General features: G+C 39.6%; 1 protein-coding gene across 2 annotated transcripts in view; it reads left to right on the top strand.

Annotated features, from left to right (window-relative positions):
- The window catches only part of prkceb (protein kinase C, epsilon b), a 107268-nt gene extending 83580 nt beyond the window's left edge, over positions 1 to 23688 (top strand). For both annotated transcript variants that reach the window (XM_084092923.1, XM_084092924.1), the window contains exons 12-15: positions 10967 to 11105; positions 13492 to 13680; positions 17059 to 17205; positions 21660 to 23688. In XM_084092923.1, the coding sequence (XP_083949049.1) occupies positions 10967 to 11105; positions 13492 to 13680; positions 17059 to 17205; positions 21660 to 21806 (622 nt within the window). In that variant the 3' untranslated portion in view covers positions 21807 to 23688. The remainder of the gene's footprint in view (positions 1 to 10966; positions 11106 to 13491; positions 13681 to 17058; positions 17206 to 21659) is intronic.
- The last annotated feature ends 800 nt before the right edge of the window (positions 23689 to 24488 follow it).

The following is a 24488-nucleotide window of genomic DNA, read 5'->3' as shown; positions in this document are numbered from 1 at the left end:
CTGCTTGATTACATCTTTTGTTGACCTGTGGCTCTTGAGGGATTTGGTAGCGGTGTAACATGGGAGATGTATGCTTGGCAGGACATGGAAGGCACAAAAGTGCTGAGACTTAGAAGGGCTTGTGATGGAACATGTGAGCTGGTAGTTACTATAGTATTTCCACACCTTGTACTTGCGAGATCTGCTTTTGTGTGCTCTTTGTGACCTTTCCCATGAAAAGGAACATAATACGATTGAGGTAATGTTCCTTTTCCTACAATAAGGATAAATGTGATCCACATTGTGTAAGAGCTAATTGATATTAACCCAAGAGCACATTCAAAAATACGCTTTTACTTTAGTAAACAACTTCCTCTATGTACTAAGTATGGACTTAGAGGCTCAGTTACAGCCCCTATAATTACTAATCACTGTAACCTTGTAAACAAGTTGCACTGATTGCAAAACACAATGATTGGTTGATTTTTGTTCCTTTCCATCCACTTATATGCAAAATATACTGTATTATGCATTATATATTCTAATACATAGAATAGTCCAACTAACTTAGTTTTCACAAGCTTCATTCATGCTGACCATGATAGGGTATGTAAATCACTGCATACAGAACATGCACTATATCTGAAGATATACTGTATAAGATATCTTGACAACAATCCATCAACAAACATGCATTAAAGTTTGGGGTCGATTTTTTTAAGAAGTCTCATGCTCATCAAGACTGCATTTAAGTACAGTTAAAAATAATATTGGAAAATATTTAAAATAACTGTTTTCTATTTTAATTTATTTTAAAATATAATTTATTCATGTGATGCAAAGCTGAATTTTCAGCATCTTTACGTCTTCAGTGTCACATGATCCTTCAGAAATCATTCTAATATGCTGATTTGGTGCTCAAGAAATAGTTCTTCTTATTATTAATTTTTTTTAAAGAACAGTTGTGCTGCTTAACATATTTGTGGAAACCATGATACATTTTTGTCAAGATCACTTTATGGATGGAAAGTTCAAAAGAACAGCATTTATTTGAAATCTTCTGTAACATTAAAAATGTCTTTAATGCATATACGCTGAATAAAATGATTCATTTTTTTTAAATGTGTATATATAATTAAATTCTTTATATAGATAGTCACAATGATCTATATATTTATTTAATTAATACAAAAATATGATTGTTATACTCAAAGATTGTACAAAAACATTACTTTTAATTTGAACTTTCTAACATTATATTAAAGAGGTGTGCGTCATGTGCTTCTTTGGTTTGTTGTAATGGAATAGCTTGTTGTGCTTTTTAGCTTTTTAGCACATTTTTTTTAGTAGAGAGAGGTTGCTATGTACGTAATGGAAAAAATCACTTCTCAGGATTCACTTGAAACACAGGAAATGCTCTAAACTGAGTCGGTTGCTGTCTCCCTCTCTCTGTCTTTCTCTGCTCTAAACTGAGTCGGTTGCTGTCTCCCTCTCTCTGTCTTTCTCTGCTCTAAACTGAGTCGGTTGCTGTCTCCCTCTCTCTGTCTTTCTCTGCTTTCTGCCTTGTTGTGTTCTTACTATGTCAGTACTTTCCTACAAATGAAAGGAGCTCTAGTAAAATGTAATGCAATAGTTAATCTCATGTCTTATTGCTGCTGAGGTTTTCATTACACCTATAATGAAAAAGAAATCATTGTTTTTGTAGATTTTTACAACAAACTCACAAAAATCTTAACATCAGAGACAAATCAAATACGTTTTGTTAAATTATTCATGCTGATTTTATTATTCTATACAAGTCAGCATTATACATTTGCAGAGCTATTGGTCTATATGAATAATGAGGATGAACATTTAAAAGGTCTAATAATAATTTCATAACGTTTGAGCATCATGAAATCACTGAACAAATGACACATATGTGACCCTGGATCACAAAACCAGTCTTATGTCGCACGGGTATATTTGTGGCAATAGCCAACAAAACATTGTATGGGTCAAAATTATAGTTTTTTCTTTTATGCCAAAAATCATTAGGACATTAAGTAAAGATCATGTTCCATGAAGATATTTTGTAAATTTCCCACCTTAAATATATAAAACGTCTCGGGTTACGACTGTAACCCTTGTTCCCTGAGGGGGGAACGAGACACTGCGTCGTTGAAAACGACACTTTGGGGACGCTCCCTTAGCGTGCGCCTCTGAAGTATGAATGAAACTAATCCAATCCTGATTGGTGTTGCGTCATGACGTAACATGTGACGGCATAACCGGATGCATAAAAGTGATGCTGGCACACACACACATTAGCCTCGCGATGAAGCAAGCCGCTCCTAGGCATCGAGGGGCGTGGCAAGACGACGCAGTGTCTCATTCCCTCCTCAGGGAACAAGGGTTACAGTCGTAACCCGAGACGTTCCCTTTCGTAGGGAACTCGCACTGCGTCGTTGAAAACGACACTTTGGGGAACGAATGCCCACTAGGCCACGCACCGAAAAAGGCCTGCCCTAGAGTGAAACTGATCTCAGACACTCAGCTAGGACTAGAGCATACGTGCGCCAGGCGTACTAGGGGAGGTGCAGACTATAAAACCTGATAAAATGTGCGGGGTAGCCCAACCGGCTGCCTCACAGATCTCCTGGAGGGGCACTCCCGAGAGGAGGGCTCTAGAGGACACCATGCCTCTAGTAGAATGAGCCCTTACAGCCAAAGGTGAAGGCAAATTGCGCACCTTGTAGGCCTACTTATGGTTTGTTTAGCCGGGAGCCCCTATTAGGTGATCCAAAACACACTGCAGTAAGTCCGACCTCCTCCAAGAAGAGGACCTCTCAAGGTAATACTTGGAACTCTGACTGGCAGAGCAAGGAACCTCTTCTCCTCTGCCGACACATGTGGTGGAGGATGAAATGCTTGCAGGACCATGGACCTAGCCATGTTAGATTGCACTTAAGGCACATAGCTGGGTCTCGGATGCAAGATGGCCTTAACTCCGCCGGGGGCAAACCCCAAGCAAGCTGGTACTAATGCCAGGGCTTGGAGATCTCCCAGTCTCTTTATAAGAAGTAGCTAAGAGAAAGGCTATCTTGAACGTGAGGTCCCAGGCAAAACCGACTGAAGGGATTCGAAGGGAGCCAGGGATAGGCCTTCGAAAACCACCGCCAGATACCAGGAAGGAACCCTGGACCTGACTGTCAGTCTCATCCTCTATGTACCAAGGAGAAATAGTATGACCAGTTGGTGCCTCCCCAAAAGGCCCAATATCCAGTGGTGCATGGAACGCCGCAATGGCATCCATGTGCACCATACATGTGGACGGGGAGAGATTCGTAGAGAACGATCTTGAAGAAACTCAGAACTGAAGCCACTGGGCAGTTAACTGAGCCTAACTCATGTTCTCTATACCAAGCGGAAAAACATTTCCACTTAAGGTCATATAATCTCCTAGTAGATGGAACCCTAGAGATAAGTATGGTTCCGTGCACCCCAATTGATAGAACAGCATCAAGGTACTGAGCCCCCTCAGAGGCCAGACCCATAATTTCCACAGCTCTGGGCGAGGATGGAATATACTGCCCTCCACCTGAAACAACAGATCCCTCCTCAGAGGAATCTGCCATGGCGGAGCTATCTGGAGTGAAATTAAGTCCGAAAACCATACTCGGGCCGGCCAAAACGGGGCTACCAGAAGAAGACTGATGCCCTCCCAACGGACCCTCTCCAGGACTCCCTCGAGCAAAGCGATCGGGGGGAAAGCGCACAGGCGAAGCCTCGGCCAGGCCTGTACCATGGCATCCAACCCCAGCGGGGCTGGATGAGTGAGGGAGAACCAAAGTGGACAGTGGGACGTCCCTCGAGACGCAAACAGCTCCACTTCCACTGGTCCAAACCTCTGCCATATCAGCTCCACCACCTCTGGATGGAGTCTCCATTCCCCGGGCCTCAGCCCCTGCCTCGACAGGATGTCTGCTCCCTGATTCTGAACCCCCGGGACATATATTGCTCTTATAGATAATATTTTCCCTTGGGACCATAAAATAATTTGATGCGCCAATCTGGATAGAGGGCGCGATCTGAGTCCCCCTTGTCGGTTCAGATATACTACCACTGATGTATTGTCCGAACGTATCAAGACGTGGTAACCTTTGATGTCTGGGAGGAAGCTCCTCAGAGCCCTGAACACAGCCAACATTTCTAGGCAATTTATATGCCAAGAATGATGATGGTCCTGCCACAGACCCCTGGCAAAGCGGCCGATAACCGCGCCCCAGCCAGTGATGGAAGCGTCTGTCGAAACGGTTTTCCGGCGACATGACGCCCTTAATACTGGCCCTTGGGACAAGAACCAAGGATTCTTCCATATTAATAGGGAACGAAGGCATCTGCACGTAACCTTTATTATACGGAACGGATTCCCCTTGGGGGAAAAACCCCTTGGCTTTGAGCCACCACTGACTTACAGTGATGGCCTGGCCTAGCTTTATCCCTGACACCATGGTCAGGATGGATTCGATACGTGCGGGAGACATACGTGCCTGCATCGTAACCGAATTCCATACCACGCCCAGAAAAGTAGTTTTCTAAGCTGGTTCTAACACACTTTTCTTAGTGTTGAGTCTCAACCCCAATTTCTGAATGTGGCCAAGAACGACATCTCGATGCCGAACTGCCATTTCTCGAGACTGGGCCAATATGAGCCAGTCATCGATATAATTCAGAATACGGATGCCCTGAAGCCTCAGTGGAGCCAGAGCTGCATCCATACACTTAGTGAACGTGCGGGGAGAGAGTGCTAGGCCGAACGGAAGAACCCGATATTGGTACGCTTCGCCCCCAAAAGCAAACCTCAGGAACCTCCTGTGACATGGAAGGATGGAGACATGAAAACAGGCGTCTTTTAGATCTATCGTGACAAACCAATCCTCGGATCTGATTTGATTCACGATGATGGGAATAGTGAGCATCTTGAACCTGAATCTCCTCAGAGAACGATTCAACTGCCTCAAATCTAAAATCGGCCTCAGCCCGCCATCCTTCTTTGGAACTATAAAGTACTGGCTGTAAAAACCCGGACTCCCTGTCTGGTAGGGGAACAATTTCTATGACCCCTTTGACCAGTAGAGTCTGTACCTCTTGTTCCATAACCCGAGCCTGTTCTGGAACCACTGCAGTCGGTACCACCCCAGCAAACCTGGGAGGTCGGTGACCGAACTGCAGTCTGTACCCATATTTTATAATATTCAGGACCCATATAGATATATTCGGAAGGCGTTGCCATTCTTCCACAAAATCTACTAAGGGAACCAGCCCCTCGAGACTGATCTCGGGTGATTTCCGAGCACTATTCTCGACCTCCTGAAGCGGAGGACCGACAGGAAAAAGTCGAGAAAGATTTTGTGACCGTCGGTGCCCTGTTGCAAGCTTTTGGGGCGAACGCCACGGTGTGCGTTCGCTGGAAAGCGATGTGGCCTGAAGCGCACTTTATGGCAGGATACAGACATCGATTTCCTGAGGGCTCCCCCAGAGGGGAAGCTCTTTCGGTTTCGTTCTCGACACCCTGAAGCGGAGGACCGGCAGGGAATAATCGAAAACAGTTTCCGATATGCGGACAGGAACACTGCCTGGCCGCAAGCCTTTTTGGACAGGCACTACAGCGTGCATTCGCTGAAAACCGATGCGTCCTGAAGCGCAGTTGACGCTGGATACAAACATCGATTTCCTGAGGGCTCCGCGGAGGAGCGATTCTCGCTCGTCCCTCCACGGGGGGGACAGCCATCTTCGTCTCGTTTTCGATACCCTGATGCGGAGGACCGGCAGGGAAAAAATCGAAAACGATTTTCGACGTTCACTGCTCATCATTTTAATTCCTCAGAATTAAATGCAGCCAAAAACACTGGATAAGTGAAACACGGTCTAGATGGTAGGCTGAATTAAAATATCTAACTTCTTAAAGTCAGATAATAAATTCCATCATTTCAATTCCATCATTTTAATCCATAGAATTAAATGCAGCCATAATCACCAGACAATACTGTTTTAATATTTATTTATACGGTCTCGTAATCTACACGCTGCCTCGGCAAACGCGGGATTCGAGCCGTTATAATATTTGGCTTTCATCCCTCGAGAAGAAAGTCATCAGGTGCGAGGTTGAAACATCCAAAAGCGCACGGAATTTAGCACGCGCGCCCAGGATATTTCTCAATGAACACTGCCAGCACCCTCAGGAGCTGATTGTGAAAGCCTCGCACCCAAACAGTATTATTTCACAGATCGCGTGTGTCCCCTTTTATTGCAGACTCGTAATCTACGCGCTGCCTCGGCAAACGCGAGATTCGAGTCGTTCACAATATATTTGGCTTTCATCTCTCGAGAAGAAAGTCAACGGGCGCGAGGCTGAAACACCCGAAACGCACGGCTGTGTGCGTCGAGATATTTCTCAATGAACACGCAGCCAGCACCCTCAGGAGCTGACTGTGCATGCCTCGCACCCACACAAAATCTTATTGTTATTATCTACTATAGATTCTGTATTGCAATGCAGTGGGACAATTCTTATTTTTGGGTTACAAACAACACCGGCGAGTGTGACTCATGTTCCTCGATCCCGATGCTGAGCACATCACTTCCTCAGAAGCAAATAGCTCGAGCATCGGGCACTCGTCACGGGCAGAAGAAACCACATCGCGGGCTTCTGCGTCGTGAGCGAGCGTTATAGAATCTGCGGATGATGAACGAGAAAGTGCCTCGGCAGTCTCGTTCTCATCCGCGAGATCCTTCTGCGATCCCCACGATCTAAGCCGCCGCGCCGCCTCAACGGACGCGGGGCCCGGACCGCGGGGATCGCGAGCCTGGCCTTTATCAGAAACCAAACGGGAGTGCAGCACTCTAATCGGGAGTACTTTCACAATGTTCACAGGCAGCCCCCTCGAGAGCTGCCTGTGCGTGCTGCGCTCCTAAACAGTGTACACACAACTGATGCGTGTCCCCACCCGTGAGAAATATAGGGCAGGGGTGCACACACTTAGTGTATCTTCCACTCGCATAATATAGTGGTTTTCAACAGACAAACAACACCAAATAAGACAGACAGTTTCACAGAGAACGCTTGCTGAAGAGCAAAAGCTAATGTGTGTGTGTGCCAGCGTCACTTTTATGCATCCGGTTATGCCGTCACATGTTACGTCATGACGCAACACCAATCAGGATTGGATTAGTTTCATTCATACTTAAGAGGCGCACGCTAAGGGAGCGTCCCCAAAGTGTCGTTTTCAACGACGCAGTGCGAGTTCCCTACGAAAGGGAACATTATTTTTGTGAATGGATGCAGCACTATCGCCAATAGAAATGGACAACTTTAAAGGCGATTTTCTCAATATTTCGATTTTTCTGCACTCTCAGATTCCAGATTTTCAAATAGTTGTATCTCGGCCAAATATTGTCCTATCCTAACAAACCATACATCGATGGAAAGATTATGTATTCAGCTTTCAGATGATGTATAAATCTCAATTAAAAAAAAATTACCCATAAGACTGGTTTTGTGGTCCAGGGTCACATATGAGTTGTGAGTTGTGTTTTGCGAACGCAAAAGCTAAACAGTCAGAGGTGAACGAACAGCGCAGAAATGGTATTTTGTCGCAGTTGAATTCTCTGCTCTAATGTGATTTTATGCATAATACAGCAAAATAGAATAATCCAGAGAAAAGCTCAGAAACTGAAGACTTCATCCACAGCAGCCAATTACAATTCTGAATTAATGCCTGTACCTCTCTTTTCGTGATGTTGGTTCAACTTTGCTTTTTAAACCGGAAGAAAGAAATAGCTTTTCGTATATATAACAAATGAATCCACATTTTTGAACGGATCACTCTAATGATTGACTCAACAACTCACCCATACCTGAATGAATCAGCAGCTTTAAATGAATCGGTTGACTTAATGATTCAAGACAACGACTCACTCGTTAAGACAACGATTTGCCGCCACCTACTGGTGGTTTATTTGCATATTCAAAAGTACAATTTTATTATGGTTAAAGAGATAGAATGCGTAGATAGTAGTAGATTATATGTTTAATTTAATGATTATAAGATTATTATAAATAGACTATTACAAGTGAAATATAAGATAAAATTGTTGAGTATAGATAATAAATGAATTGCAGTTGCATTTCATGAAATGTTTGTCTGTCTTTTTTTTTTTCGTATGGGGGCCTCCAAATTGCAATGGCTACCACTGGACAAAGCCTCACCTTGCAACCTCAGAAAGTCATAATCAAACTCTGGAAAAAACAAAGAGTATGTTACCTAACATCTTGGAAAATAAAGTGAAAACGAGAGCAGCATTCACCATTCATGCACTTCAAAGGGGACAGATAAGAGCTGCCAATGTAGCAATGTCATATAATCTATATCAACAAATGAAACTCACTGATGAATTAAAGTCTCTTTCTTGGAAAAAAAAAGAAGGAATAGCGACGTGACCAGAATGCGTTGGAAAATAGACTACTGTAGGATAGGACTGGATAGAGAGAAAAAAAGAGAGACAGAAATAAGAGACAGATGGAGAGATGGACAAATCTTGTGATGTAGAAGCACATGTGGGTAGAGGACAATAGAGCAGCCGTTCACGTCTCATGAACTTTCTACCCCTTTCTTTTTGTGCACCTACACTAAAGGTTAGATTCACCTACTTATTCTTTATTTGTACTATTTTTCCACACTTTCAAATGGAAGTATGTAAATTATGTGCAAACAATAAATAAAACTATAATTAAAACCAATTTAAGCTACAGTAGTGGCCAAAAGTGATGTCTGGATGATTCAAATGTACATCTTTGTTCTTTATTAAAACATTAGTAAAATTTAGTTTCAGATTTTGTAAGCATATTGCATAGTCATGCTTGGAGTTTCCTGAGCTTTTTGATTTTCTATGCAGTTTTTTTTTTTTGCTGTAAAATAAATTTGTCAGATTAATATCTTAACCAAGTTTGGTGTTTTGTTCTTACCCAATATATAAAAACATATAAAATATTTTCCTCATATTTTGATGGTTTAATCAAACTTGTAAGGTCATTAATAACAAATATCCTAAAACGGTTTTCAAGAAGTGTATCTTAAATTTGGTAAGTGGGTCTCTCACCGTGCATCTTTCCAACATTCATTAAAAGCTTTTTTCCCACACCTCTGCATGTTAAGAGTGATTGAATACTTTTGGTGGGGAAAGACAGAGAGGAATGAAGCCCCTCGCGCCAACTTTTCAGACCAACGGGAACGTGCCGAGCACCAGGGTGCCTTTCTGAAAAGGGAACAGTTGCGTAAGGGTTCCGACGCTCCCCTCCCTTTTCAGTGAGGATGGTTTTATGAAAACACTTTTGACTGAATGACATCCTGCAAAGTGATGTTGACATTCTTGTTGCAATCAACCATCAAACCCCAATCCGACTGGTTTCATCCAACTCCTTGTTGTCTTTCATCAGTGGCACCTTATCATGTTGCTCTCTCCTTTTTTTTTTTTCTTTTTTTTTTTACTCTCTCTGTCTCTCTTTACCTTTCACTTGTGCTGGTTAAAATCACTCCACAGTACATGATGTGCCTGAGTCTTTAATAGTAGAGCAAGCCCAATAAACCAGTGTTTCTCAAACTTTTTTGTCTTGTATAGCTATCCCGTGTGCTCAAATACTCCTGCAATCTGTCTGGAAATCTTTTTAACTTATACTTTATTTTGATGGTCCACTTTAGACATTCTACTAACTATAAGCAACTTTGCAACTACATGTCAAATAACTTCATTAGAGTATTAGTAAACTGCATTAAAACTTATACATTTAGCTTTCTAATTGTTATACATACATTAAATGATTCACTGTTGTTCTGAATTGAATTAACAACAGTATGTACTGTACACCGTTTGGAGATTAATCAATTTAATTTGATGAATTGAAAATTGTTCACGCAAGCAGAATATGTACATTTAAATCAATTTAAATGGGTTTTTCATGTAAAAATATTAACAGTATTACTCTTTGCAGTGTTAAAGAATAAATAATAGATGGTACTTTTTTTTCTTTTTTTTTTTACACTGCAATGAATTTTACTTCTCATTTACATCCAATTAAATCTATTTTAGTGTAATGTTATTAACCTCCACTATGGTCATCTAGTGAAGAGACATCTTATCAGTCTTTGCCTTCAAGCAATTTGTTTTAACTATTGACACTGCTGGAAATTGACAAACTTTACTGAAGTGTGAACATGGTTATCAATCTGTCGATCAAGACCGTCAAAGTACTATTCAGTTTAAAGTTGAACAATTTCAGGTGCAAGTTTCTGAGTCTTACTGAATATGCACAATTGAGAGAATTGTGATTCAGTATGTTATTTTATACAGTTCAAATATCAAAGTTAGTTTTGCGTGAATATCTCTGTATCTTGATTTAATCAATTTCAATAGCTAAGAGAAAATGCTTTTAAAATATTTATACAATTAAATGTGAAAACTTTGGCTTGATACTTTGACCTTTAATTGACTAAAATGATGTCCGTGTGCACAGGCGCACATCAGGATATTAGTGTTCGCTTGATCAAACTAATATTAGGGATATGGGTAAATGATTCACCGGCTGTGTTGCAAGTGTTGCTTAATATTTGGATAGAGAGAGACATCCAGAATCTGAATCATGCATCAGTTATTTCAGGATGTTTAAGATGGCTAGATGTTTTGCTCTTTTATTAAATTTCAATTTATGGTTAAGAGGATCAAAATGTGCAGAGATGAGAATAAAAGCAAAAACAATAAAGATACAGTAGGCTAGGTATGTTTTAAAGATAAAGATGTCCGTTTAAGTTCATTCAAAGTTAAGCTTCACAAAATTCTTCACAGAAATCCCTGTGTGCCGTTTTTCACGTAATACAAACATTTTAGTACATGCTACATACTTATGGGTTTATAATGCTGTTTGTTACATTTGCTTACATTTTCTTTGTAGGGATTTGAAACTAGACAACATTCTGTTGGACGCTGAAGGTCACTGTAAGCTGGCAGACTTTGGCATGTGTAAGGAGGGAATCCTGGATGGCATCACGACCACAACATTCTGTGGCACACCAGATTATATTGCCCCAGAGGTACAGTATTTCACACTCTCACAGACACAAATGCCCAGTGAACACTCGATAGTCTCATTTTTCTACTGCTTGGTTCTCATCAAAGCCAAAAAATGTAATAATATTATTTATATTGTTTAAAGGGGACCTATTATGCCCCTTTTTGATGTAAAATAAGTCTCTGATGTGCCTAGAGTGTGTATGTGAAGTTTTGGCTCAAAATACCCCACAGATCATTTTTATAGCATGTTAGAATTGCCACTTTTTGGGATTGAGAAAAATGCGCTGTTTTTGTGTGTGTCTCTTTAAATGCAAATGAGCTGGTGCTCCCGGCAACAACAAAACAGGACAATCTCACACACTGAAAATTTTAGAAACTCTCAGTAGTGGTGTTCAGCCTTATATGTTCAGTCACCTGTCATCTGACTGTACTGTGCATAACAAATGCACGTTTATGAATTACGCAGACGGTGAGTATGGCGGGATAAAAACAACGACAGCTCTGGTCTCCTGGTGCTTTCACGTGCTGTCAGAAATGCCATAATTCCCACTTCTGAAGTTGAGATTACGAGCTTGTTGCATTCAAGAGGCGACTTCAAAGGGTGTTCATGTGCAATTTTTAACTAGAAAAACTCGTATTTGCGATAATTCTGATAGCACGTGAGGGCAGCATCAGTGAAAACAGGCAGGGACAATGGCAGCTTTAGCAACATTAGCCGTACAGAGTGCCAGCAAACTCTTTCAGAAAAGCAATTTGGAAAGACTCACAACATATGACGTGTGATTTTTACTTTGTCTGGATCTTAAGTTTGGGCACAAAACGTTGGTATTGACCCATCTTTCAGACCCACTGACCCCTCATTCGTGAAACAGTCCGGCGCAAAATGATTGGTGCAAACGTTTAAGACTTAAGCGATTTTCTTCAGGGCGTTTCCTTCGATAATGAAATTTAACCACGATGTCTGCAGTGACTCAGATGGTGGAGACTCTTATGCGTCGTCCCAAAAGATAACACTTGTAATGCCTCTTTGGCGCAGACATTGTACAACTCCAGGTGCTACAGCGAGGATACAGAAATGGTGGACTCCCACTCAGGGCTGTGTCTATGCTAATAGGGCAGATCGCCACTGGCTGTGGGCGGGGCTTCTCCCCACTATGACATCATTGGAGGGGGGAATCTGAATCAGCTCATTCGAGAGACTGCTTTTGACTTAAAAAGAAATTAGTAAGTGGATTTTTACCATTATAGGCTTTTGCGTTTTGGGTGTGCTTTGGCTCTGCGTGACTGTGCAAACGAAACTTGTTCTGTCTCATGACCAAAAAAGACATTCACTATTAGGCTTAAGAGATATAACCAGTTTAGATGGAAAGGATTTTAAGCTGACTAGCTGACTGTACAATGGGAAAAAAAAGTTGCTGCCTTAAATTTTTGAGTGCAATCAACTTGGATGTTTAAGTGTCTTAAATGTCATTCAACTAACTTTAAAAAATGAGTTGTATCTTGTATAACATAAAAAAGTTGTAAATTGCTTAACTTATTTTGATGAGTTAAAGCAATGTAAAACATGTTGTCATAACTTATTGATCATATCATTTTTTTATAATTTGATGTCATGTCAACCTTTTTCGCTCGTTGTGACAACTAACCAATGCCACTCCCACACCATATACACGCGCCAAAGTAGCCGGAGCAACGTTTATCTATTTACGGAAATGACTAGACACGTACAGGCGAGTGATGTATGTATGCAATTTCCCAGGAAAACATCCCTCTAGGTCTAAAATATAAACACTTATAATAGGCTTACCATAGTGAATCAAGTACAATGAAAACATTATTTAAATGTTGTTAAATTTGAACAAAAAAGTTACATAATGCACCTTTAAATATTTTTGTTAATTGACTGATGTCAGATATTTACTGATTGATTGGTTTATCACCAGCTTTCATATTGTGAGCCTCATTCATTAAGCACAAGCCGAGATACTCTGAATTTCTTAGTAAATGTTTAGTTTCTTTTTTTTTTATTCGTACATATTTTGACATATTTGAATTAATGTGACAATTTACTTAAGAATGGTTTTACGAACACAGATGAGTGTTTCATTGTTGAATGAAAATAAAATGTTGCCCTTTTAATTAATATTTCATTAATCAGTAGTTTTTCAGTGTTTTCCATTTTCAGTTTAGTCTTAGTTTTTCATTTCATTCAGATCTACAGGTATGAGTTTTCATATTTAGTTTACAGTAATAACCATCAGTGACCGCAGAACTTCACAGACAACTGACGGTTTTTCTCTCCAATTCAGCACAGAACAAGTGCTTTGATCTGAACTTGATATATCCTCAGTTATTCTGTTGGAAGCTTCAAATGACATTCTCTTTGTTGTGATGTGTCCTTTGCAGATCTTACAGGAACTTGAGTACGGTCCATCAGTGGATTGGTGGGCTCTAGGTGTGCTGATGTACGAGATGATGGCTGGTCAGCCTCCTTTTGAAGCAGATAATGAAGATGACCTTTTTGAGTCCATTCTCCATGATGACGTCCTATATCCCGTGTGGCTCAGCAAAGAGGCCGTCAGCATTCTTAAAGCGGTACGTGTCCATTCTTTGGGAATTTTCAGAAGAATTCATTTTGCTTTCTCTCTCACTCTTCTGGAAAGAACCGTTGTGAGTGGTTAAGTAATAGAAGAGCAAAAGAAGATGACAGATTAGAAAAAATTACACTTCTTCTGGGAAAAGAACAGATTTGTTTGTGTTCCCTGCTGGATTTTTGGATTGTGTAATCTCAGAGGTCTCATTTCAGGATGAGCAGCCCACCATTGCATGGGTTCCTCCTGTTTTAACTGTCCGAATTGCTTAAGTCAAGTCAAGTCACATTTATTTAGATAGCGCTTTTTACAATACAAATTGTTTCAAAGCAGCTTTACAGAGATAACAGGAAAATGCAACAAAGTTTGTTTCCAGAAGAAAATAGCGTCACAGTCCATAAGTAAGTTCAGTGATGTTTCATTTTGTTGTAGAATTTAGTTCATTTATATATATAGCCGCTCTGGAGAAAACCGTTATATCATCATCCACCAGCTCAGTTCAGTTCTTGTAAAATAGTGTCAATGCAGGCAGATCAATATTATTGTTGAATATTAAATTAAATGTTACATTTAATGTCCCCAACCAAGCAAGCCAAAAGCCAATGGCAACAAAGGTGAAAAAAGGCGACAGTGGCAAGGAAACAAAACTCCATCAGGTGGACTCCATCAGAAACCTGGCTCAGTCGGGGGGCCAGTTCTCCTCTGGCCAATGAACGAACAGTGTATGATTATGATTCAGGCAGCATTATAGGTCAGAAGTCAGACTGGATTGGAAGAATCAGAATATTATTCAGTTCCATCTGGTTGAAGATCGGAGTCATCACGCCGATATGGAGATGGGTTTGTTGAGGATCAGTGTATATGAAAAAGAGCTGAGGAACCTTTTATTGCTCATGTTTCATTTATATACTTTGTCTCTAATGTTTCTCCTAAAATACTTTTGGAAAATTAAAAATTGACACAAATTGTTGAAAAACAGTAAAAGTATCAAGCTATAAAATAAATATGAATGGCACAGCTCTCAGATCATTTGGTGTTGGAGGAATTTGAAGGAGAGTTTCATTTCTGAACCTCTACGGGAGACATATTGATGACAAAATGTCATCATTTACTCACTCATATGATTTTTTTTCTTCTTTTCTGTGGAACAAAGAATTATATATTTTAGATTCAGCTCTTTTGTTTTCCATAAAATTAAATTGAAAAAAAGGAAATTAAAATACATAAAAACTGAAGTACCACAAGTTCATACAACTAGTGTTATATGTTCTGTATACATTTTTTTTTTTAGTTCCAAAGAACCAAGTATGTCAAACAGGATTGGAATGACTGAAGGGTGAATCAATGATGGTAGAATTTAAATTTGTAGCTGAACCTTTTTGATTCCTTTTCAGCAAAAGTCTCAGTTTGTTCACCATTTCATCTTGCTGTCAAAGAGAAACAATGCAATATTAAAGCAATTCCAGTGGGCAGTGTCTTTTCAGTCAATGCTTATTGCTCATATTTATTTGTCTGGCTTGTTTGACTCGTTTCTCTGTGTGTATTTGTATGCATGACTGCTTGTGTTCTTTAGCATTTTTTATGTTTAAGAGTTACCTGCATTACTCTCATAGGCTACATTCAGAGTGCAGGCAACAGTGGCCCATATTTGACTTAGATCATTTATATATATATAGGCCACTTTCAGATGTGGTCCTAAATCAGATATAGGTCCGATGTCTGAAGAATCATGTCGGAATTCAAGTGACTTTTACGTCAATCTAGATCGATGTTCGTCAACATTTTGCGTGGACTGGAGACACTTTGGTCACAGTACATACCGGTAGTTCTTTGGTCACTCGGTTAATATAAAAAGACACCGGGTGTTACACCTCATAAACAGTGTTTGGGAAAGTTACTTTTAAAAGGAATGCATTGCAATATTGCGTTACTCCTGTTACTTAGTTACTTTTTAAGGAAACTAATGCATTATGTTACTTTTTTATTACTTGCTCTCACCTGGGCTGGGCTTGCTTGTTTGTTTTTTCATTTTAAAAAGTTCTAGATTTGGCAAATGTAAAGGCCCTTTCACACCAAAAGCCTCAGGCTGAGGGAAATGCAAAATCTCGCCTGTACAGTAGAGGGTGCATCTTAAAACGTTCAGCTGTGCTGTCATTCTGGATTGCAGAAGAATAGGATACAGGAGAAGAAATTTCAACATGTCATGTTTATCTTAAGTCATTTTTGCTTATTTGCATGGTTGAATTGGATCATCGAAAGTCAGTAGCAAAGACATTAATTAATAAAGTGAGATTAAATACATAAAGTAGATTTGTGTTATTTAACATATTAAATTATTGCAGGTTTGCATAATATTCTGAGTTTGCATTTCATCGTTTTATTCATTTTGAGGGATACTGAATCTGTTTTTGTGCAAGTGAGTAAATGCCGGCTCACATTTAGTCTAGAATTATAATAATCAACATGTTTACACAGCGCACACAACACTTACTCACGATTTCTCTCAACATGAGGACAGTGTCAGGCAATAAATAGGAAAACAAAGAAACTTGCATTACATATTTGAAAAAGTAACTCAGATATTTTGTTGTAAATTTATAAGTAATGTGTTACATTACTAGTTACTTGAAAAAAGTAATCTGATTACGTAACTCGCGTTACTTGTAATGCATTAACCCCCAATACTGCTCATAAAAATCACAGTGACAGCTCTATACAAGCAAAACTTCAGGGAAAACCATACATTATATATCATTCTCGTCTGTGTCTTCCACACAAATTACGCAGCACATCACCTTGTAAATGAACTCGTAAACGTTGACTTCAGTGGCCTCTATGTTTACTTCCATATGACAGCGTGCTGCTTGTCATCTTTTTTATTGTTCTTTTGCACCGTGAACACACTCCAATCTGACGTTGGCCACATTTAAAAAAATAATGTGTATAGCCACTATAAATGATATATAAGCAATAAATCAGAAATGAGCACTAAGGCTTGCAGTATGAATGTAGCCATAGTGTCCGGGCACATCAGTTTGTGTGTGTGTGAGTGTCTGGCCTTTTTCCTTCACATGTCCAAGATTTACTTTGGCCATCCTTTGTCTATTTGTAAAGCTTTGTGGGAAACACAGTCTGTTTGTCTTGGATAGTGTCACGCACACTGCGATCTGTCTCACTGGCACTGTAGTCACATGACCTATGGTCAGCCCAGGTCATCTTCCACAGGATGCATTCTTACATCACTCATACATCATCACTGACCATCACAACTCAACATAATGCATATGTCTTCTGGTTAACATGTCTGCTGTCAGCATCATGGCCCAAATCTTTGATATTTTGCTTCTCTAATCGTTTCTTCTTTCTTCGCACCATTGTTTAGTTCATGACAAAGAGTCCCAGTAAGCGGTTGGGTTGTGTTGTGTCCCAAGGACTGGAGGAAGCTATTAAAGTTCATCCATTCTTCAAAGAGATTGATTGGGTACTTCTGGAACAGAGGAAGATCAAGCCGCCATTCAAACCACGTATTGTGAGTATCATTATGTGTGATATATTGAGGACGGTCACTTTGTTACAAAACCTAGTACGCTGCCTACGTAGGCAACATTTTAAGGCATCATAGGCGAGGGGGGCGACATGGCTATGCTGCAAATTCAAAGGCAGACACAGTGCGTTTATCCTTCCCACAGAAGTCAATCCCAGAATGCTTTGCAATGTGTCAAAAAAGCAAGATATGTGTTCAATATAAGTAATTCAGTATTAACAAGAATCGATTAAAATAGCTGTTAAATTAAAAACTGACTTTTATTCAATTTATGTGTGTGCTATGCAGTATAGGCCAATTTTTTATGCTTATTGTTATCTTAGCAACTTGCTCATTTTAAAAGGTTGCATTAATTATTAAAGTTAATGCTAAACTGGAATCAGTTGTGAGTGGAGTCTTTGTATGAAATTGCCGCCTACAGTGTGTAAAGCATTCCAAATTGCTAATTTATTTAAGTTCCATTTAAATTAGGATTCTGCCTCAAGGTGCAGTCACATTCGCACAATTGCACTGGCTAAAAAGGTACATTGTCTATTGACAGTAGTGTAGCGATATGAAGCACAGTTCACTCAGAAGGCACTTTCAAACAAAACGCGGTGAATACGCGTGACCAACTTGAACCGAAATCTGCTAATAGAGCCCTTGTGCCCTATCTTGCACCCAGCGCAATTGACTTTGTACACCGACGCATGTATCATTCCTATTTTGCACCCGCGCACAGCGGACTTTTACCTCCACAGGCGCACGCCGGTAAACTAGGGAATGAACTTGCGCTCCCGGGGGCGGTACAGCGAAAAAAGGAGGCGTGTTTCGGCGCAAACGTTCCCTGGTGCTATTTTGCAGGTTTAGAAAACAGTGGCGCGTTGCACGTTATTTATATGCTATTTTAAGGGCGCATGCATAATCAATGTAGCGTGTGCACACCGTGCATACACTTTGATTCTCTCATCTACACAGAAGCAGCAGTTTTCATTTTTGCAAATCATACATTATTACAAGGAAAAATATTAACACACGAGGGAAATCATTGTTATGTCCATGAAGATGTGAAAAAATAGGCATAAATCTAGCTTACACATTTACCCAAATTATTATACGCCTGTTTAACTGAAGATAATTTGGGTGGGTTTCTCCAATCCCCATACAATGTCACTTCTCTGTGTTTTACGGCCCTGACGAGAACGTCGGTCTCCTCGGCTGTGAACCGCTCCTGGCGTGCGCCTGGCAAATCCGCCGTTATAATAGCAATCCACTATGGAACAAGCGCGCCTGCTCTTAAAGGGAATGTGAGATGATGCAACCCATTTTAGATTTGCGTCGGGCGCAAGAGTCATTTATCCCGCCGGTATAATAGCAACAGCGCCCAAGACCCGCCCACAAAGTTACTTGCGTTTCGCGCTTGATACTTGCGTTTCAGATCGTTAAAATAGGGCCCATTGTGTGTTTATGTATAACACTAACCTGGCATAACTTAATACATTTGTGTGGACAAGTCAAGTCACTGCTGCAAAATGACAAAATAACAGCCAATTAGAATGTATTTGATGTATAATAGAGTGGAACAACTGGGTTCTGGAAGAAAAAAATCCCATTAATTTTCTCCTAGGGGAATTGATTTTGAACAATAACTTGTCATAAAATAGTGAGTCAGGGTCTGTTCTTACGAGTGCACGAATTCTTGTACATGATGCACTGATTCACAACCTAGGAAGCTAGGGAGCTGATTTAGACGCACCCACTGCAAATTACTTAGAGTCAGTTACCCTACACTCTCAAACTATAATATCTGTATACACAATATGCATATTTTGCAATAAATTTATATATAGAAAAATATCTTTATTGATCTTTATTGATTGCTTATTTTCGCCATTTTGGACCAATGAGATTTCACTGTGGCTGGGAACTAACCATTGAGATGTAACAGAGATAAAAACAAATAACCAACAATATGTCTTGTTTAGCATCTTTTTTTTTGCATTTACAACTAGTTAGGGGAATAAAAATCTGATTGTTATTGAGGAACTAGGATATATCGCTTGACGCTTTATCACATCGTGTCTGGTTAGGACAGATTTTAACTCTGTACAGTATATTGGCTGGTTCACCACAGACATATACTCGGGCTGCTCTAAATGCAGTTATCTAGAACATTACGGTTCTTGGACCCTCATGGTTCTTTGAAGTGTTTGTGTCACATGTCTGTTTTTGGTGGTGTGAACAGCGTGATATCTGAGATTCTCTTGGACTCTCAGCACACATCAGACACAGTACTTTGATACAGAGATGCATGCTGGCTGCTGTAAGTGTGTGTGGAATGCGTCTCAGATAGTGTGACGAGGGGTCTGTCCGTCCGCCCCATTCTCACGCCTGCTCACAAGGCTGATGAGAGCCCTTAGAGGGTGTGAAGGAAAGGAGAGGTCTGGAGAGTTGGGGAAAAAACATGCACAGATATATTTTTGTGTGTTGTGGTGTGTTTTAAACAAGGAGAAACTTCTTCACTGTGCCAGTGATTATTATAATGGAATCACGTGACCCCTGCACAAGCTTCTGTGTTTAACCATATGTAATGCATTATATGGCTGCATTCGAAATCGAATACTTCCCTGCTATATAGTACGCAAAATACAGTGTGACAAAAGTATGTCCGAATTCACAGTACCTATTGAAGAGTAGGCAAAACATACCCGGATGACCTATTACTTCTGGTGAGATTCTGAAGTGTGCATACGATGGACTCTTTACAATCCCATGAGGCCACGGCAGAGGATTTGTGAATGGCAGTGAAGCGACGCAACTGACGCGGGTAGATTACATGATAAGGGCAACATGGTGAATGTGGTATGTCCAGATTTCATTCGCTGTTCACACACTCATACTATATACAGTAGAACATACTTTCTTAGCAGTCATGAAGTACTTATTTATAATAAGTACCTACTCAAGAGAGAATGCGATTTCAGATGCAGCCAATGTACAGTATGTGTGTTTATACTGTATGTGAATAGAAGCCTAAATTAAATATTTTCTTAAAGGGTAACTCTCGCCAAAATTGAACCTAGGCTCTTTTTGTTAATCTACCCGAGTCAAACTTTCGTGTAAAAGCATAATTAGAATGGAAACGCCACTTTTAAGATTGACCGTATTTTCGTTTTCGGTCAAAATGCCCTTTGAATGGGAGTGCATGGGGCACTTCTATGATAGCATCAAAATCGCTATTTTTAAAACACTAAGAAGGCTCGCATGATAACTTAGATAAAAAATTATCCGTGAATTTGTATGGAAACAAGCTTTAGGAGCTTTCCATCTTTACTCTCCTCATGTTACGTTGCATTCAGAGATCGACTACTTTTGACTGACAAAATTCCAGCCACCGGAAACCCTAACTGATAAAGTGAGTCGTACAAAACCTTTCTTTTTAGTAAACTCTGTGTACACAAACAATGTTCTCAATGCTCGAGTTCACATGTAGAGCCCCTGGTGATACTTCGAGCACAGTTTTATGTTGTGTCGAGCCTTCTTAGTGTTTTAAAAATAGCGATTTTGATGCTATCATAGTCGTGCCCCATGCACACCCATTCAAAAGGCATTTTGACCTAAAACGAAAACACGGTCAATCTTAAAAGTGGCGTTTCCATTCTAATTATGCTTTTACACGAAAGTTTGACTCTGGTAGATTAACAAAAAGAGCCTAGGTTCAATTTTGGTGAGAGTTACCCTTTAATCAATTTAATCTCTTCACAAGACTTGAATTAAACCACTTGATTCTTATGGATTCATTTAATTTGTTTATAAAAAATATCTTAATTTGTGTTTTGAAGATTATCCAAAGTCTTATGAGTTTGGAATGACATGAAATTAAATTGGTGAGCTACCCCTTTAAATGATTTAAAACAGAAAACATTTCAAACAAAATGCTCAGAGATGTCCATCTAGCACATGTTCAAATAGAAAAACAACTGAAAAACAGCATGGGCGGACAATGGCTGCTTATTCACATGACACGGCAGAAAAAGAAACCTTTAGTTTCAATTGTTTGTTGATGAATGTCCACTTTATACCACACTGTTTGCTCTTCCTTAAATATCCCGATACTGTGTTTTACAGAGTGAGAAATCGCTTCTGATGATTCATTGAGAGAACGGTCTGAACGAATGTGAATTGATTCAAACCGTTTTGCAAAACAATTTGGACAATTCACTGAAAAGAAAATAACATCTCAATAGAATGATTAATTCACAGATGATTGGCATCATTGGATCAGTCGACAGAAATATGGGTCACGCATAGTAACTGCCGAAATATTGGCAGGGAAAGTGTTTCTCGGGTCAGTCGGAGTGCTGAAGTCCCCACTGTGTTTGTGTATGTGCAAGTGTGTTTTTGTGCGTTATTATCCTGAAATCTCTCATGAATCTCACATTCTTCTTCTCCTTTCACAGAAAACCAAAAGAGATGTCAACAATTTTGACCAGGACTTCACCCGTGAGGAGCCGGTGCTCACCCCGGTAGAAGACGCCATTATCAAGCAAATCAACCAGGACGAGTTCAAAGGCTTCTCTTACTTCGGTGATGAGACTCTGTCTTAAAACTAAAACCTCCATCTCTTGCGCTGTACTTCGCACACAAGTGCGCTGCGAACGCTGTGAACACCCATGAGCTCACTGTAGACCATCATTCCACAAGAATTAGATGCTTTAATTTAAAAGTAGACAGTTAGGCATTACAATTTTTCCTGCTGAACCCCAAAAAACACACATATCCTCACACATTTCCACCAAATCGAACAGAGTAATCGTTATTTCATGTATGTAAAACACACTGAGATATACTGTACTTAGAGGAGCTCATGTGACATCACTAAAGCAGATGGATTGAGCTCATTAGAATCTTATGGAAAGCCATTTCATGTTTCATTTCTTCTCCCATAATGCAGTGTGTCAGGGTACCACTGAAGGCAACACATTTATATGAGCACCGTTTTGAAAAGCAAAAAAAACAAAAACAAATGTAAAGAACCAGTGATTGTATTGCAGATGTGATGCTTCTGAACATGTGAATTGGGAGTTTTAAAGCACTCAGCATTGGGATCTGATCACATGATGGTCTGATAGCCAGAGACAGGGATTGGAGGGTACTGGGAAGGTGATGCGCAGCCTCAGAACTGCCTTTCATGAGACCATCGCACCATGTTTCCATTTGAAACAGCAGTATTGACATATACTCGTGTCACCAAAACAAGTGTTGTGCTTGTGTGTGTGTGTGTGTGTGTGTGTGTGCGCATACATACTGGAGGGTAAGGTTACAAAATGTCCCTCTTTAGTGTGTGTGTTTGTGTGTGTGTTCATTATATTACTGGATTGTTTTGTTGCTAGGATGTGAAACCTGTTGATTTCTCTACAATGCAACAAGGCCCATCATAATGAACGTGTCAGGACAGTAGCCAATCATGTCTCTACAGTCTACAGTACATACATGTCCTGATTACCCTAATTGTTAGCCTGTGAACTTTGAAAATAGACTAATCATCTACTGCATGGTTATGCCTATGATATTCTCATGTATTATTAGAATATGAGAAACAGTTATGTGCAATATTCTCTGTGTGTGTGTGTGTGTGTGTGTGTGTGTGTGTGTGTGTGTGTGTGTGTGTGTGTGTGTGTGTGTTGGTCTAGCGTTGATTTTTTTTCTCCCTCCTCTCCATTTCACCTTCTGATTCAATGTCTCTGATTTCCAGTTTCTTACAGTCGGTCTGTTTTGTTTTGCTGATTGTTAGGTTGTCAGGTCATGCGGTTTCCAGCACAGGTCCTTTATTTCAGCTGCTACAGCCTCTGTCTTTCACGTACTCTAGTTAGACAAGAGACAAAATATTAAGCTCCTGTGGCAAAAAAGAAAAAAAGAAAGTTAAATGCATACAAATGATCTTCCATTCTAAACATTGCACAACCTTAGACTTTCTCCCAACCTGTGATGCAAGCAAGTCTAGTAAAAAATTTTTTTAAAGAAAATCCAATCAGTTCATTTCATAATAAACAGAATAAATAATGACCGCATTTATAATAAATGCAACATCTTAAACATTTCATTTTATATGTTTTTGTTTTAGATATATATTTTTTTTCATAGTTTTGAATAGAGTCTTGCCAACACCGGGCTTTAATATGAAATCCAGGCTGATTGTTTATATATTTTTTTAAAGTCACCATGAAATCAAAATTGACAATTCTTATTTTTTTATGGAATTTAGCAGAATACTATTTATTATAAATTATTTATCCACGCACATCATTTTAAAATTCATGTTCCCTCATAAACTTTAATCAAAAGAACTTCCCCTCCCTCTTGCAGACATCTCTTCTCTTCTCTGATGACATGTTTACTGGCATGAGGGCGGGACAATGAGCCGGTCCTGGTCTTAATTGAGCACCATTTATCTGTAATTCTAAGTAATAAAAAAAAAAAAAAACCCTTCTGAAACATTTTTTTTATTTGCCCTGTAAGTCTTTAACCCCCTGCATCCAAACACCTTCATTTTACTGTGAACACTCACTTTTCACAGTCCAATCAATTCCTGTTGCATAATATTTATTTCCTGTCCTACATTTATTCTCATATATAAGATCACCAAAATAAAATGGCTTGTGAACAGCGTTTCATGTTGACTTTGAGGCTTTCACTTTTTTACTGCATATTTTACAGGTTATTTTAATTTTTTATATTTTTTTGCATTTCTGGTTTTTACTTTTCATTTGCTTGGTTGTTTTCTCGAAGCATGTTCGGCCTTATTTGTGCCCCTCTGAACCGGCATCTAAAGGCCTTTGACGGAGCAAAACCGCAAACTCACACAGCTGCAATACCTGTGCCCTGATGAGCAATTTACAATGTTATTTTGGACTTCATGAGTGACATGTTTATTTTTTTATTTTTACTGTTTTTGAAATGACTATAGGAAACACATTGACATGTTCAAGCAAAATAGATGAAAAAGTACCTCTTTGGTTAAACGTGAATCTGTGTATCACAAAGGAATACATATTTGTATATACAGAGGTACAGTGCATATTAAGATAAGTTATACAAGTGTTTTATGTCACTGTAAGTATCATAAATGTGTATGTATTTCTTTTTTATTGTATTTTGCAGCTTCATATGTACAGTATGTCATTTTTTTTTTTTTTTTTTACATCTTTACCATTAGTCACTGTCATGTCGTTATTTGCATTTTACTATGTGCCAAATGTACTGTTCTCAAAGGATGTGAATGTGCATTG

Source organism: Abramis brama (assembly GCF_963993115.1).
Source record: "Abramis brama genome assembly, chromosome: 19".
Classification (NCBI taxonomy): Eukaryota; Metazoa; Chordata; class Actinopteri; order Cypriniformes; family Leuciscidae; genus Abramis; species Abramis brama.
Note: the sequence above shows the minus strand (reverse complement) of the source record. Positions and strands in the feature narration are given on the sequence as shown.